The following is a 17576-nucleotide window of genomic DNA, read 5'->3' as shown; positions in this document are numbered from 1 at the left end:
TTTTTTTTCGGCTATACTGCACAGCATATGGGATTTTAGTTCTCTGATCAGGGATCTAATCTCTGCCTCCTGTGATGGAAGCATGAAATCTTAACTGCTGGAAAGTCAGGTTAAGTCCCTCAAAAATATTTCTGAAATATCATAATATTGAAGGAAATAATCTCATCAACATAGAAACCTAGACACTAAGCTACCTATCAGATTCCTATTTTACTCAATCTAATCTATTTGCAAAGGGAAAAAAATGATATTAAGGATGCCTCCCCGATGTATTCTACCACAGTGGGCTGGGCAGGCTGCACTGAAAAGCCAGGTAAGATACGGGGCTTATCTGCTCTGATGTGCATTAGGTACGTCGTCTCTGTAAGCGTGCCTCCTCAGGGCTTCCTGTCTGTTGAGCTACGGCCATTACTGAATCACCGCTACCATCTTTCCACTTTGAAAGTATTGTGACTCTGCCATCATGGTGATTTTCTAGCTCGGTGTCCTACCTGAGTTCCCTGTGATCAATGTGGTCAACTTTCTTATACCCTCTTCTTGAATACACTGAGGTTATTCTGGTTAATTCTCAGTGGGTTTAAAACTGCCTACACCAGAATGACCTGGGGCTAAAGGACAGATCGCCAGCCCCATTCTAAGAGTTTCATGGAGCTGAGGATCCATGTGTCTAACCAGTTTCCAGGTGAAGCGGATGTCAGGGCCTGATCCACAGTTTTGGTCTCACCACCTTTCCGTTAATTACATTTACTTGCTTTCCCCTTCCTTCACAAAAATATTTTTAAGAATGGTAATTCTTAGTCTTGAAGGAGAAGGGAAGTATTTTCTATGTATGGTAAGAGTCACAGAATAAAAATCTCTCCTGATCACAACGTCTACACTTTTCGTTCTTTCCAAAATAATCAACTTACTGCTCCAAAGAAGCCAGCCCGAGCGAATGCCTCTTTCCTTGCTAACTGCATCACATGGTCCACTTTGTTGGTGTATTTCTCTATTTCAGTCGTTTCTTTCCCAAAAGCTCGAACAGTTCTTATGTTTCCAATACGTTCCTCAGCTAGCTGGGAGAATAATACAAACATTTCATGGGAGGCAAAATTAAAATGTGGTTCTCACGTTTAAGATACTATCAACAGAAAGCTGCTTGTCATATGCAACTAAGTGAAAAACAGACTACAAAGCAGAGTATGTGAAGAATCCTGCTTCTGGAAACAAATATGTATCTATATATACACACATCATATATATAGGTAGATAGAAAAATAAGTGAGAAGGTTGGTAGATAAATAAATATATTTTTATGCAGTGAGAAAGATAAGATAAAATCATAGACTCCAAAATGTTAATAATATTCATTCAGAGCTAGGATTATGCATTTTTTTCTCATTATATTTCTCAAAATTCTATTTTCATAAATATGCATGGTTTTTATAATGAAAATATAATGATTATTTTTAATTTTTAAAAAAGACAGAACTGGACAGCATTACAAGGACAGCACTAGAAAGCCACACTTATTAGTTAATAAAGGATAGAGTATCATCCAGAACAACTATTTTCAGAACATGATTAGCCTTTTCACCCTATAAAAAACAGTGACTTAAGCTCATAGGATGTAGTCAAGTGGGATCAGTGCTGAGGTGTGGGTAGAAATCGAGTCTAGAAGGCAGAATACTTTGGGTTCTAGGATCTGCAGGGCTAACACGAGGCAAAGGATGTACTTTTTGGAAAGGTTAAACACATTACTTTGGGTCTGCCCACCAATAACCTGGCTCTGAGTTCATCCAAGTGGAGACCACACCAGGGAGGGGCCTTTACCTGAGTGGCCTGTGCCAGGGAGTCCTGGGTGACTTTGGTCAGTTTCCGTAGGTACCGGCCATAAAGCACAGCGATGATGGACACTGGAGGCACCACACTCAAAACAAAAGTGGCCAGTTTAGGGGACACAAAAAACTGTCAAAAAACCCAAAACATACATGTTACACAGAGTAGCAAGATACTCTCACTGCCCACTGTAAACATGTGTATGTTTAAATTAATAGGTAGGCCTAAAGGTGCTGTTTGGTAGAACTTTTCAGACATTCTCGGTCTTCACAAAGCCCCATGAATATTCAGCCGCCACACAGGAGTAACGTGACAGACAGCCTCTGAGGCTGTGGAGCCCCTTTGCCCTGCAATGCTGTACCACTACCGGCACGACACTGGCCAGTGCTATCCAAATCAGACCACACTACTCAACAGAGCAGCGGGGATGGAGGAAGGAGACCCCTTCTGCTCCACACTGGCCAGACCACACCAGGAGTTCTGTATTCAAGTCTGCATCAAGGGTTCTGAACAACCAGAGCAATGTCTCCCTGAAATGACTCAGATGGCAGCAAGACCAAAAATACCCATGTCATGTGACAAAGTTGAAGGTGGACTTACAGAGGTGTGACAACCAAGTTAGAGCTGTTTCCATGGCTTAGAGGACTGGAATCTCAGGCAAATGGATCTGGACTCAACAAAAGGAGTCTCCTAACAACTGGAGTTGCCCAAAGAGTAAGTAACACAATAGGGTTTTCCTATAGCCAACCCTGCAATTAGGTGATTGTATTTTAAATGGTGTTAGCATCATTATTCATTATCAAATAGTCTCATCAGTGTAAGACTCTCCTAAAATGCTGGGGGAAAGCTGCAGACTGAAATGCAAAGTGAAGGATGGATCAAGCAATCATTCACTTATTTACTCATTCAACAACTGAGTACCTAAGGCCTACAGACAGCAGACACTATCCTTGGCACCTGGGAGGTAACTGACCCACAGGGAGTTCCATCTAAGGGGAGAGGTGAGGTGGGAGTCAGAGAAAAAACGGATGAGATAGAGAGAGAGAAAGCCTGGAGTGCCCTGTGGTCTTGGAAGAGAATGGGCAGGGCCCCGAGGCAGCAATGAGCTCAGTACCTTGACCTCTGGGGATGGGCCACCCTGAACAGACAAGCAGGCACTGGGGTATCAGTGGCCTGCAGGACACAGGTGGAGCAGCGAGGCAATCGAGTAGGTCTGAACACAACACAGCCCAGGCAAGCTGTCTGCACGGCAGGGCAGGAACACCCCTTGCTGTCCCTGAGCTTGGGGATGGTCTCAGGACCCTCCCTCCCTGTGCTCCAGTTCCATGCTTAGAGATAACCTTCTGAAGGATGAGACAGGTGCTGTCACGGAAAGGAGTGCTGCAGAATCAGGAACACACAGCTCAATGGTGGGAGGAAGAACCCACATGTAAACTACTAAACTGACAGTATGGCACAGACATCATTAGGTTCTTGGAAGCAGGCTTACCATAGTCAGGTCCAGGGACCCGTGAGAAAGGATGAATCTGTCAGTCCCTCCAGACCTGAAGGCCAGATCCCAGGGTGTGCCTCCTCATGAGCATCTGTTGCTGCTGCTAAGTCGCTGCAGTCGTGTCCGACTCTGTGCGACCCCATAGACGGCAGCCTACCAGGCTCCCCCATCCCTGGGATTCTCCAGGCAAGAACACTGGAGTGGGTTGCCATTTTCTTCTCCAATGCATGAAAGTGAAAAAGCGAAAGCAAATTTGCTCAGTCGTGTCCGACTCCTAGTGACCCCATGGACTGCAGCCTACCAGGCTCCTCTGTCCGTGGGATTTGCCAGGCAAGAACACTGGAGTGGGTTGCCATTGCCTTCTCCAGCTGAGCATCTGTGTCCCCCTCAAACTTACAGGCCTTACACCTCCACGGGGCTGGATGTGGATGGAGCCTCTAAGGAAGGAATTAAGGTAAAATGCGGTTATAAGGGTGAGGGCCCTGATCTTGTCTTTTTAAAAGAGTAGCCAACTCTCTCCACAAGCACAGGCGAAAGGCCACGTGAACAGAGCTCGCAGTGAGAGGGTGGCTGCACGCAAGCCATGGGAAGAGGCCTCAGAACGAACCTACTTTGTCAGCACCTCGACCTTGGACTCCCAGAGTCCAGATCTGTAGGAAATACACTTCTGCTGTTTGAGCCCCCACTCGTGGTACTGTTATGCTGCTCAAGGCACTGAGACAGGCCCACTCTGACGCCCTGCCCTTCAACTGCTACTCTTCCTGAGCCCCAGACTATTAATATCTGGAAACAGTGCTTTATTTAGTATAGAAGGGCCTTCTCCTAGAGCTTTGCTTCTCTCTTGGCTGAGTGTACACAAGATTTCAAAGCTGTCTTCCATTCTGTATGGTAGACCTTACAGGCTCACTCTGGCAACATAGCCTTCTGCTCCGGACTGAATGCTCTCTGGGACACTGGTCAGAAACTTCAGCTTTTCCACCTATGAGGAAAAAATCAGCCACAGTCCTCATTCTAGGGTCTAGAACTGCACCAAGATGACAGCATTGATGGCTACTGGTCACCTGAGAGGTGGTCAGTGTGTTAGGGAACTACACTTTAAATTTTAGCTGTAATTAAAATTAAATTTCAAAAGCTGATATTCCATTTCTGTTCTGAATCTCCAGTATGTCTGGAGATTCTGGTGTGTGCTTTTCAACCACAAATTTTACAAAATCTAAATATTGATTATTTCCAATGAAAGCCTCCAGACTTAGATGTTCCGTAAGTATAAAATATACAGAATATTTTAAAATCCTAATGTGAAAAATATTTGATTAATAATTTTTATATTAAATACATGTTGAATTGATAAACTTTGTTTATATTAAGTAAAATTATTATCAAAAATTAATCTCATTTCACCTTTCTGTTTTATTAAAAAATTGTTTTGGCTCCTCCACACAGCTTGCAGGATTGAACCTAGGCCCTCAGCAGTGAAAGGGTGAAGTCCTAACCACTAGACTGCTATTGAAGTTCCTCTGTTTCCTTTTTGAAATGTGGCTACTAGCGAAATATCAACAACTTCAGATATGCAGATGATACCACTTTGAAGGCAGAAAGCGAGGAATTAAAAGAGCCTCTTGATGAGGGTGAAAGAAGAGAGTGAAAAAGGAGGCTTAAAACTCCATATTAAAAAAAACCCTAAGATCATGGCATCCGGTCCCATCATTTCATGGTCAATAAAAGGGGGAAAGGTGGAAGCAGTGACATGTTTCCTCTTCCTGGGCTCTAAAAGCACTGAGGATGGTGGCTGCAGCCATGGAATTAGAAGACAACTGCTTCTTGGCAGGAAAGTTATGACAAACCCAGACAGTATATTAAAAAGCATAGATATCACTTTATATATAAAGGTCCACATAGTCAAGGGTATGTATGGTCCTCCCAGTAGTCATATATGGCTGTGAAAGCTGGACCGTAAAGAAGGTAGAACACCGAAGAATTGATGCTTTCGAACTGTGGTGCTGGAGAAGACTCTTGAGAGTCCTGTGGACTGCAAGGAGATCCAACCATCCTAAAGGAAATCAACTCTGAGTATTCATTGGAAGGACTGATGTTGAAGCTGATGCTACAATACTTTGGCCACCTGATGTGAAGAGTCAACTCACTGGAAAAGACCCTGGTGCTGGGAAAGATTGAAGGCAGGAGGGAAAGGGATGACAGAGGATGAGATGGTGGGATGGTATCACTGATTCAGTGGATATGAACTTGGGCAAACTCCAGATGGTGAGGGACAGGGAGGCCTGGTGTACTGCAGTCCATGTACTGGGGTCACAAAGAGTCAGACACTGGTTGGCGACTGAACAACAATAACTAGAAAATTTAAGTTGCACACGTGGCCTGCACTACATTTCTCCCGGCCAGCAGCACAGGAGAAGGTGTGTCTTCAGACACCTGGTATGAATGGAGGCAAGCAGATGTGAGGGGCTCCAGTCCCCAGCTAAGGAGGAAGAGATGTGATGGGTGGAGAGGGTAAATGATTGCAGAGCTGCCTGTCTGTGCAGAGGGAGCCCATCCTGCTCCTGACAGGAGGAGGACAGGGAACAACCCTCAGGTCCTGTAGAGATGACTGACAGTAGCAGTTTCCTGCCTTTGAGGACAGATGGCTGGACAGACTGACAGGCTAGTGCTCCGCCTTGGTCCAGCACTCGGCACCAGGGCTCTTCCTACCTGGGCTCATTCCCACCCTCACACGTTCTTAGAACCCAGGCAACAAGCCTTTTGTAAAAGCCACACTCTGATCTCCAGATAAGAAGTGAAGGTTCAGGTGCCAACAACAAGGCAACTGCCCCGGGTCCCCAAGGCCTCTGCGCAGTGCTGAGCACAGCTCACGGGAGTGCAGCTCACCCTGCCAGGGTGCACGGATGGACACAGAAGCTGAGGGACGTACCATCATGCCGATGCCAACAGAGGCCTGCGCTCCAGCCCTGAGCCCGTCTGAGAGGTTCTCCGTCACTGAGCGCCCCAGGAGGGCTGCGTCTGCGGACAGACGGTTGATCAGCTCTCCTGTGCGTGTCTTGTCAAAGAAAGCCACCTCCTGCTTCAGCACTGAGGAGAAGAGTGAAGCCCTCAACCTATTCACGATGCGCTGACCTGCAAGGCAAAAGAGGCAGCATCAGTGGGGGCTCAGCTGCACACCCGCAGCTGCCCAGGTCATGGCCTAGTGGGACACCAGACACAGCCACGCGCATGCGCTGCTGGCCAGCGCAGGGCTCCCCGTAGTGACCACAGCCCGTGGGGCCAATGACACAGTACAGTGATCAGCAAGGCAGTTTACAGTTTTATCACACTAACTTCTCACAAGCTAATTCTGCTTCTCTCTCACAAACCTTTCCTGGATTTAACTTTCAAATGGCAAGAACTGGCTAATTATCTACAGAGCATTTTATCAGCTAAAGGGCTAGCAATGACATGGAGTCGGCTGTCCCAGGCTCCGTCACCATGGTGGTGTCACTGCCTATCAACTAACAGGCCTCACAGCAACACTGAGCAGCATCACCCAAAACCAAGTGCAGGGGCTGACCCGCGCGGGCAGCTCAGCAGGGATGGAGAGGGGAGGGACAGAAAGGGTGTCCAGGGAACACACAATGATACTGGGCAGCATCACCCGACGCCACCTGCAGGGGCTGCCCCCGGCGGGCAGCTCAGCGGCTGCGCACCACCACCCAACCTCCTGGAGACACACAGGCAACTGAGCTCTAATACCAGAGAGGAGGGGTGAGCACAGAGTCCCTTGTCTACCACGATCCCCAGCCTGGGGGTGCCAGAGCACAGGGAGCCCACGAGACCCGCCCCACCCAGGCCGCCCAGGAGCAGGGTCCCGGCACCTGACGTCTGCATGAGGTAGACACGGACGGCATTGGCCACGGCACCGCACAGGAACACGCCTCCGAGCGCCAGGCAGAGGCGGGTGAGGCTGGAGCTGCAGTCTGCAGAGGGGTTTGTGTAGATGACGTCAATGATCTTCCCCAGGAAGAAGGGGGCGGACATGGTGATGACACTGGACACCGCCAGAAACCCAACTGCAGCTGGAAAACACAAGCAACTCTCCGGTTCTTCGGTGCTTTGCCCAAGGAACAGAGCGCTGAGTTCATCAGCTTCTTTCCCGAAAAAACTTTTCAGAGCGTGTGATGCTCAGATGCTGGGAGTCTCCTCCCTTTAGCTCCTGGACCCCTGACTAAAGAGGAGTGCCAGATCTGGTTGTGCGGCCATATCAGGCAGGGTGTCAGTAGGGGGCACTGATCCTACCCAAGTATCCAGACCAGACGACCTGGCTTCACCCTGGTCTGTTCCTCTCTTCTTCCCCAGGAGTAACTGAGAACTAACCACAAAAATCCACTCTGGTCTCCCTCCTGCCTCTTGATCTAGGTGTTCAACTCAGATGACATTTTTCCTACATTCATGCTGTATGTAGTTACTCCTTAGCATCTAACTGCGTCTTAGCTTGAAGATCAAACTACACAGGTAAAGCTCTTGATTATGTCTAATATTTCACAAGACTGTAGGCTATGGAAAGCAGGTATGGGCATCCACTACATATGTGATACCTTCCTTCTTAATATGACTGCTTTGGGAAATAAAGTACCAGAGTATCACCATGATTATAAAAATATGCAAGAACACAACTGTTCACACTCCTTAAAAAAAGATGAAGGCACAGAATCCTTTCAGAAAAGAAAATATTGAGAAAATCTGATTAGGAACAGCATGTGTCACAGATAACTACATTCATAATAAGGAATGCAAATTTAACCACAAAGATGTACCATTTTTCATCTACTGGTTTGGCAAAGCTCAGAGTTTGACAACACCCTGTTAGTGAAGCTGCAAGGAAGCAGCATTTACACTGTTAGTAGCTATGCAAACTGGTACAGTCGCAGCGGAAGGTGATGAGATCCTACCAGTCAAAATGTAACTGCACACTCCCTTTCGTCCACCAATTCTATCTCTAACGTGTAGATACACTCCCATATGTGTACGCAAAAAAAGGTACACTCAACTGTGTTCATTAAGGCATTGCTTATACCAACAACAGATTCAAAATACTCCAAACATTTCTTAGTGAAGAAAAGTTAAATCAATTATGGAACATGTATTTTATACATATTATGCAGTCATTAAAAACAATGAGGTGACTCTATGGAAAGCAACATGAGGCAATCCACTAAGACACACTGTTATCAAGAAACGCCGAGGACACAAATGTCTGTGGGCCTTTTTTGCTAGTTGGTCCTTAAGTTCATGTAGGCACAAAACAACCCCAGAAATTCTTCAGCCTGAAGCTGTGTACCCAACAGGCAAATGGCTCAGTTTGTATATGTTGTCTAAATGTCTGGAATGTACACCTGGTACCTCTCCACTGGCATCCACAGTTTAAGAAAGTAAATAGAAGCTTTCAAGGAGAATCATGGTTTCAGACCTGCATTGTGACCAAAGGCTCTGCCCACCTCCTCCTACTTCCTTTGGCCTTATCTCTCACATGTGTTCAGCCAAGTAGATCTCTTGTACATCTAATTCTGTTCTGACATCTGCTTGTTGGAGGCCCTAAACTGACACACCCAATGATCTTTCAAAAATAAACACACACATCCATACGTTTACCTTTACAGCTGGGCCATGGTCAAAGAACTTCCCAGGCAGCGCTAGTGGTAAAGAATCCGCCTGCCAATGCAGGAGACAAGAGATGCAGGTTCGATCCCTGGATCAGAAAAGTCCCCTGGTGGAGGGCATGGCAACCCACTCCAGTATTCTTGCCTGCAGAATCCCATGGGCAGAAGAGCCTAGTGGACTAGGGTCCACAGGGTTGCAAAGAGTCAGACATGACTGAAGCAGCTTAGCATGCACGCGTGCACAAAACATCTCCAGGGAAGTAACAAACGAGTAACAGTTTCCTTCTGCAGAGTGGCACCAGGTGATTGGGGCAGGGTGCATATGTATGCCACTGTGAACCTTCCAAGTTCAGTCCTCCTGAGGTTCCCTCTGTCCCTCCTGACCCACCCCCCCCCCACCCCCACTGCTAGCACCATCACTAAACAGTCAATGGCAAGGACCCTAAGTGGACACAGTGTGGGGGATGGGTGCCCCCAACACCCTGCAAATAGCTTCTCTGTGTCTTGCCTAAAGCTAACACTTCAGTGAAAGGCTTCACTTTTACAAAACCTTAATACAAAGAGTTAAGAGCAAACTCTGCCAATCAGTAGTTCAGCTGGCAAACAGCTCTAGGAGAAATATGAGCTTGTTAAGTCAGGAATACTGCCCAGACTCTCTCCCTCCTGGGGGTCTTCTAACACCTCCCCTCAAAGGGGGCCTGCTCTGCAACCCCATCTATAATACAAACCCCGACACACCTTTCATTCTCTTTCTGGCATTTCCCAGCCTTTGGGAAGTTTCACTTATCTACTGTATCTCTCCATTAGGAGAAAAGATTTCTATTTTGTTCACTGTTATATCCTAACTGCCTACAGGGACAGGCATATAGTATAAGCTCAATAAATACTGGCTGGATGAATGAACAAACTGAACTTAGACAAAGGAGGGAGAAAAGCATGTCAAAGTTCAACAACAGCCTAAAGAGAAATATAAAATCTTGTAGCTCAGAAAGTCTGTGTGGAAATGACTCCTTTACAGGAGCCAGGAAACCCACGTACCTGACTGCATAATATAAACCTGGCCAAGTGCCCTTTTAGTTTGCTGTAAGACTCAGGATCTTGTTTCAAAACTCTGTGTTCCTGATAACTATGCTCAGGAGGACTGAAAGCCCAAGGGTTCTGGGAGCATATGTAGCTCAGGTTCTGCAGGGCATGGCCATGGAAGCCAGTGGCCTGACGACCCGGGAATTAACCCGAAAGACCTGTTTCATCTGTCATCAGCAGGCAGTTTCTCTAGTCTGCTTCTTCCCTTTGGCAAATACTTTCATAAGTGTAATGTATATGCAAAGTGCTACCAGAGCTCATCTCCCTCCCACCTCTAGTCTTCAAATTCAGTTATGATTCCAAAACAAGAACCTGTTCAGCATGAACACACACTAGTTCTTACATAGTAATGATAATGATTACGAACAGAAGGGAATTTGGCTGAATTAAACTTCGTTCCAGGGGCTTCCTGGTGGTCCAGCGGTTAGGAACCCACCTGCCAATGCGGCTGACATGGGTTTGACCCCTGGTCAGGACACTAACTCCACTTGCAGCAAGGCAGCTGAACCCCCGTGCCGCAACTGCTGAAGTCTAGAGTCTGTGTTCCACAGCAAGCAGCCACTGCAATGAAAAGTCCTCGCACCACAGCTAGAGGGTAGCCCCACTTGCTGAAACTAGAGAAAGCCCACACGCAGTAACGAAGAGCCAGCAAAGCCAAAACAATCAATCCTAAAAAAAAAATCGTTTCAGGATCTCCCCTTTAAATTAAAAAAAAATTATTACTGCCATTTGCCTCTTTCTTCTACAAGTTCAGATTAGTTCAGTCACTCAGTCGTGTCCGACTCTTTGCAATCCCATGGACTGCAGCATGTCAGGCCTCCCTGTACATCACCAACTCCTGGAGTTTCCTCAAACTCATGTCCATTGAGTCAGTGATGCCATCCAACCATCTCACCCTCAGTCATCCCCTTCTCCTCCCACCTTCAATCTTTCCCAGCATCAGGGTCTTTTCAAATGAGCCAGTTCTTTGCATCAGGTGGCCAAAGTATTGGAGTTTCAGCTTCAGCATCAGTCCTTCCAATGAACACCCAGGACTGATTTCCTTTAGGATGGACTTGTTGGATCTTCTACAAGTTAAATGTATACAAAGTAAAAAAAAAAATTCTGCTTTGGGTTAGCTGGATTTCTGTTAAGATTTTACTACACAACACCATCTCTGACATTCATGAATCATGTATTTGCACCGCAACTATCCTCTCTGATTCCTCCCCAGACCTGATGAGCCAAGTAAACCACAATCCTTCTGGATATTCTCCATCTTTCCCATGGTTCATTCAGCATTTGCTTACTCCTCTTCCTTGCCTGACTGTTACTGTCTCTTGACAGGTATTTTCAAGCATTTTTCTGTTATCCTAAGTCTATCCAGTCATGGCATTCAAAGAATGAGAGCAATCTCCTTGAAAAGAAAGAAGGAAAACCTGAAAGGCAGGCTGCTCAGAGAAGGGCTGTGGCCAGTACTCAGGTCCTAGACCGGCAGGTCTGGGGGCAGCAAAGGTTGTACAGCCTGTCTACCACCACTAGACACAGGACAGCGCTTTTAAGGACTCATCTGCCCGCTGAGCTAGGCAGGTGCAGCAAGCCCCATGTCACTCACGGACTAAGGCATTAACTACCCACCACTATCTGAAGCATTTGCCACACACACTGTCTCCTCCAACAATGCTCTCACCATCCTCCTTTTCCAGACAGGAAACTCAAGCACTTAGAGGGAGCTTGCACAAGGTCACCCAGTTCATCTACTGCAGAACCACATTCCAAGACAAAAATCTGTCTTCTTCATCTTCCCACAACCAAGCTGAGAAAACACCAGGGACCTCTGCTGGGGAGGGTGAGGCCAGCCAGGGAGCAGAAAGGCTGCCGGATAATGCTGGAGTGGGGACTGTGGTGCAGAGAACAGGTAGGAGGCTCCAGGCTCTCAAAGAGAACAGGGCCGCTGCAGCAAGGCAGGCCTAACAGGGTCTCAGGCTGGGGAGTGAGAGGTCAGGTTTGTATTTTAAATGATTCACTCCGGCTGTAGAATGAAATGAAAGGACCTGAGGCTGCCCTGCTCCAGGCAAGAGGGGAATTAAGGTGAAGTGGGGAGGAGGGGCAGAGGGGATAGGATGGTGACAAGGAATGCAGGTCTTTTTAAGAGCTAGACTCCACAGGACCTGAGATTTGGGGAGACCTGGGGAGTTCTGAAGTTGGGACTGACAGGATCAGTGCCCTAGCTCTGTCATCTAGCTGTCTGACCTCGACTGAGTCATTCAAACTCTCTGCACCTCAGTTTATGCATCTAGACGCTTTACCATCTGAGCCACCAGGGAAGCTAAATCAACGATAAGTATCCACTATTATCTATTAACATACTGGGCTTCCTAGCTGGCGCTAGTGGTAACGAATCCACCTGCCACTGGGCGATCCCTGGGTTGGAAGATCCCCTGGCAAAGGAAATGGCAACCCACTGCAATATTCTTGCCTGGAAAATCCCATGGACAGAGGAGCCTGGTGGGCTACCATCCATAGAGTCGCAAAGAGTCAGACATGACTGAGCGCACACACACAGTCTCTATATTACAGCTGGCACAGCAAGTAGTCAGGACCGACCGGTGCCCCTGTCAGCTGTGTCCCACTCTCCGAGAGGAGGGAGAGAGAAGGAAAGGAGTTTTCAGTATCCACAGAGAAAACAGGAGTAGAGGGCCCAGGCAGGTGAGAGGCTGAAGTGAAGGAGCCTGGCAAGTAGCTAAGCTGGACAAGGCAAGAGGTAGAAAGGGCCGACAGTCAGCAGGAAGTGGAGCGCCAAGGAAGCCTCTGAGGCTGTGGAGTGACCTGGAGACAAAGGTCTGGGCAAGGCTAGAGTGCAAGCGACAGACGTGGCATCTGTGCCGTAGTAACCACAATGGGTCTGCCCACGACTGGCACTTCTGTCCAGCACACACGCCATGCGAGCTGCCCACAGAACTTAAAATCTTCTAGTTGCCACATTAAAGAGAAACAGGTAATATTAATTTAATAACATATTTTATTTGATCCAATATATCCAAAGTATTAGTCATCAATGAACATTAAATCATAAAGAAAATTCACATTTTTTTCCCCATACTAAGTCCCTTCAATATCTGGTATTTCACTTTTGAATCAACTCCGACTAGCACGTTTCACAGCACAGCTACAGGATGTTCAGGTTTTCTCTGAAATGTGGTATTTCCGAAGCAAATACACTTGAAGGCTTTCTGGAACAATTTTGTTTCCGAGGTTCAGCCTCATTGCCCCACCAGCACGATCCTTGTCAGAACTTTTCACTCCCGGCCTGGGGTGCAGGATGCAGCCGTTCTAAGCACGCCTCGCCCTCGCCTTGCTTACTACACCTGATGGTTTCATCAGTCTCTTCATTCTGGTCACTTAACGGTCTAGCTCTGTAATATTCAACTATGAACGTAGCAAAAGCTCCTGGCGGGCATCAGGTTCTAAGAACTGTCCTCATTTCAAACCACACAAGTCCTTATCTGTGTTTAAGTGAACAGCTTGGGGGTGGAGGGCTGGACATGCAACTTCCACACTTGACCAGTGACCCACCTGGGATATTGATATTCCCTGATAGCTCAGTTGGTAAAGAATCTGCCTGAAATGCAGGAGACCCTGGTTCGATTCCTGGGTCAGGAAGATCTGCTGGCGAAGGGATAGGCTACCCACTCCAGTATTCTTGGGCTTCCCGTGTGGCTCAGCTGGTAAAGAATCCGCCTGCAATCCGGGAGACCTGGGTTTGATCTCTGGGTTGGGAAGATCCCCTGGAGAAGGGAAAAGCTACCCACTCCAGTATTCTGGCCTAAAAGAACTCCATGGACAGTCCATGGGGTCACAAAGAGTCAGACACAACTGAGTGACTTTCACTTTCTTTCTTTCCACCTGGGAATTATAAGCAAGACAATCCCCGTGGTGCCCACTGCATCACTGTCATCCCACTGCCCCCTCAGGCCCTGGGCTCACTCCTAGCTCCCAACTCCATGCACGGTGCTCCCACCCTCTCACTCACTGGACGCCCCAGCAGCCTCTTCTATCTGCCAGACCGGGAGCACAGCTCAGACCAGTCACCGCTTATCCCATCAGCCACAGGGGCCCCGCAGTGAGCTCCTTCATCTTTTAAGACTCCTGTGACCAAGACGATAAGACAAGTTATCAGCGAAAAATGACTGCAGAGCAACCTTGTAGGCCACAGCTGTTGGAAGATATCTACAAATTCCAACACAAAGTGAGACACGGGAGGAAGGGCCAAGGGACGCATCAAGGACTGTGGTTCCTTCAGAAGAGAGACGGACATGACAGTCTTCAGCAGATACCCACAGGCGTCTCAGATGGCAGACCCTGTTTTTAAAGTTTCTGATACAAATCACGTAAGATCAAAGCTTTCTGGTCACACAGTTAAGGCAGCATGTTCAGCAAACTGCTGAACACAGATGAAAACACTGCTATTCAATCATATAGTTAAATTTCTGAAGAAGAATTTTTGTATTCCTTTCTCTAAAAATTAACAAACATTGGAATTCCTTCTCTTCAATTCAGCTTTTTTTTCAGCCTCTTGATTTAAAGTACACACACACACGTGCTTGTTATTTCCAGCATTACAAAGAGATGGGCCAACGTCTAAGGCTGCTCCTACAAGGATAAGTTACAAATTAATGGCGATCCCCCTCAACATTCTCTTACTCTTACAAATGTCAACATTCAGAGTGGGTGCAACATAGTATATAGACAATAGTACATTGTCTTTTGAGGCAACCCTATGTCCTCATAAGGAGCTTTCATCATATTAAATACAATATGTATATATTGTTTGTTTGAAAAGTGAATTGAAAGTCACTCAGTTGTATCCGATTCTTTGTGACCCCATGGACTATACAGTCCTTGGAATTCTCCAGGCCAGAATACTGGAGTGGGTAGCCTTTCCCTTCTCCAAGGGATCTTCCCATCCCAGGGATCAAACTGGGGTCTCCTGCATTGCAGGCAGATTATCTGTTTGAAAGGTGGGAATAAATTAGTGTACCAATCCAAGATTTACTCCCTCAAATTATACATTCACACTTTTTCAAGGCAGCAAATCTAACTAGCTCCCCTTCTTAAAATAAAAGGAGGTACAGCTCTTGCTTCCTTAAAGGCTGTCTTCTGAGCAGGCTCACAGACAGGACATGTGGGAAGAGGTACAAAGGTACAGGAGCGTGACCATGCGGAGAGGCAGGGTTGGGCCACCTACCATGGCCAGATGCGTGGGCGCCACAGAGCCTGAGCCTGATACCTAAAACCTCTCTTGACATCTAAAATTTCAGAAACAAAACTGGGTTTCCTACACTTATTTTTGATTACATATAAAGATGATGGACACACCCTGCAGTGCTCAGGGATTCTAAACTCAGGTTTCCACCTGGGCCTGGTCGGGCCATCCCTTATTCCTTCTTTGAAGGCACTCTTTGAAGGCCCTATTCTGTGCCACACACACGCTAAGGACTAGACACAGAAAGATGAAGCAGACACAGCTCTTTTCCCAAGAAGCTCATAGTCCAATGAGAACTCCTAGTCTCAAGTTTTTCTTTTAGAAGAGAAACAAGGAAAAAAAATTCCATCAAAAATACACGCACAACCAAGTGACAATATTATTCTCTTTATACCTCGGTAATACCAAGAACCCACTAAGCTGTAAAAGTCAGTGAGAGGTAAAATGTTTCCATTCTGTTGCCCTCCTCTACCACACCGGCCTGCCCTATATTACAAATCCTTCTCTAGGACTATCCTTCCTAAAGCAACAGATTTGTAACAAAAAATGTGGGATTCTCACCTGCTTCAAGTCTAAGAACATTACAAACCCTCCTTCCCAACCCTCATCAAACCTGCAGTTTTACCTCTAGTCACATGATCTTTTCATTAATGCCTCTCCCCGACTAAACTGCAAGCCCCAGCAGGAGCAGGAACCAGGTTTTCTTCTGCTCATCAATGAAACCCAAGGGCCTAGGACACAAGACTCAATGTTTATTAAAAGAAATGAAGATTTGGAGAAACCTCAAAACCATTTAGATCTTACAAGGACTTTGCATTTAAACATTTCTCCATTTATGGATAAAAATGAGACTATACAAAATCTGAATTTTGTTTCTAAAAATATTCATTTTTACTTTCTAAAATTACTCAGTTAAGATTTAGTTGGGTTGTGATCTGCAGTTTCTCAACCCTTCTAGAGTTTACCGATCACTGACCATAGCCAGTGCTGACTCTTCTGAAGAGCTTAGTAACTTCCTGCCTACCACTCAGTGAAGCAAAAAAGGGACAAACCTGAAAGGTTTACATTGTTTTGCTTCACGGAGTAAAAATAATGTTAGCTGCTTAAGAAATTAACCTGAAGCAAATAACGTGTATGTGTTTCTTTTTAGTGCAAGTGCCTATTAGAAAATAGGTTTCCTAGAGTCTACGATTAATTTTACAGACAGGGTAAAAACAAACAAACAACCCAGGTCACTTGAGAACCCTGGCAAAGTAAAAGCGAAACGGACTTGCCGACTGTAATAAGGAGAAGCGTCTCCACTTGCATAATATGCCAGATTGTCCGCGCACCTGCGGACCCACACCGCTACAGCAGGCGCACTCCGTCCGTGCCTCCAGGGAGGACGCCCAGGTCCTCTTCACCGATTCCAATGGCCCCAGGCCCCCTGCTGCCCCCTCAGTGCCCCTCTCGCTGGCCTCGGACCTCGCACGCGTAAGGTCGCCGCTGACCGAGAGGAGGGCCCTACCTGCCAGCCTCCGGCGCTCGGGCTGCGCCAGGCTCAGGAGCTTCTGCGCCTCCGAGCGCCTGGCCGCCGCGGGCCGCAGCAGCGGGTCATGACCGGGAGTCGCCGCGGCCGCAGGCAAGGCCGGCCCGCGCCGCCAAGCCTCTCCCGCGGCCCGCGCGACCAAGGTCGAGCAGCCAGGGAGCGCTGGGCGCGGGAGCCTGGAGGCGACGGGCCCGGCGAGCGCCCAGCACCTAGACAGCCCGGGGGGCCGCGCCCAGAGCGCCAGGAGCCGCGCCAGGCCCGCGCCGCCCGCGGGGCCGCCGGGACCCCCGCCTGCCCACCGCCGCGGGGCTCGCGCGGCCCAGCCCCCCGCGAGCACGGCCGGGTGCACGCCCCCAGGCCTCGCAAACGCCGGGTACGTCGACAGCGTCCGGGTCTCGGGGGAGCGGGCGGCTGCGCCGCGCCTCAGGAGCAGTCGCAGCGGCCAAGCCGGGGGCCCGCGCATGGCGCCGCGTCCGACCGTGCGCCTCGGTCCACCGGCCCCTCCGTTCGCCGCCGCCGCCGCTCGCCCGCTCGGTTAGCAGCCCCCGCGCCCGCCCCATCCCCGCCCGCGCAGCCCCGCCCCGGGGCGCCGAGTCCGGCCCCGACCACCCCGGGGGCCCCCGCCCGTCTCCGGCGCCTGTCGGCAGCGCCCCCCACCGGGCAGCCCAGAGCCCAGCGCGCCGCCCGACCGGCGGTGGAAGAGGTTGAAGAAAGCGCCTTGGGCCGCCGCGCTTGCGCGCTGCCCCGCGGGGCGCAATGCGCGCC

The 17576-nt window shown here is 48.3% G+C and overlaps 1 protein-coding gene and 1 non-coding gene across 2 annotated transcripts in view; one reads left to right on the top strand and one right to left on the bottom strand.

Annotated features, from left to right (window-relative positions):
- Window positions 1–17274, bottom strand: part of ABCB10 (ATP binding cassette subfamily B member 10) — a 33551-nt gene extending 16277 nt beyond the window's left edge. Inside the window, exons 1-5 of the mRNA XM_068983089.1 lie at window positions 16791–17274; window positions 7174–7374; window positions 6237–6439; window positions 1813–1947; window positions 909–1055 (exon numbers count right to left, since the gene is read on the bottom strand). Coding sequence (XP_068839190.1) covers window positions 909–1055; window positions 1813–1947; window positions 6237–6439; window positions 7174–7374; window positions 16791–17274 — 1170 coding nt within the window. The remainder of the gene's footprint in view (window positions 1–908; window positions 1056–1812; window positions 1948–6236; window positions 6440–7173; window positions 7375–16790) is intronic.
- TRNAF-GAA (transfer RNA phenylalanine (anticodon GAA)) lies at window positions 13609–13681 on the top strand. The gene has a single exon. It is a non-coding gene; the product is annotated as a tRNA-Phe (tRNA).
- Window positions 17275–17576: the final 302 nt, after the last annotated feature.

This window comes from Capricornis sumatraensis, chromosome 10 (genome assembly GCF_032405125.1).
Source record: "Capricornis sumatraensis isolate serow.1 chromosome 10, serow.2, whole genome shotgun sequence".
Taxonomy (NCBI): domain Eukaryota; kingdom Metazoa; phylum Chordata; class Mammalia; order Artiodactyla; family Bovidae; genus Capricornis; species Capricornis sumatraensis.
The sequence above is the reverse complement of the archived record's forward strand: the minus strand, read 5'-3'. Positions and strand labels throughout refer to the sequence as shown.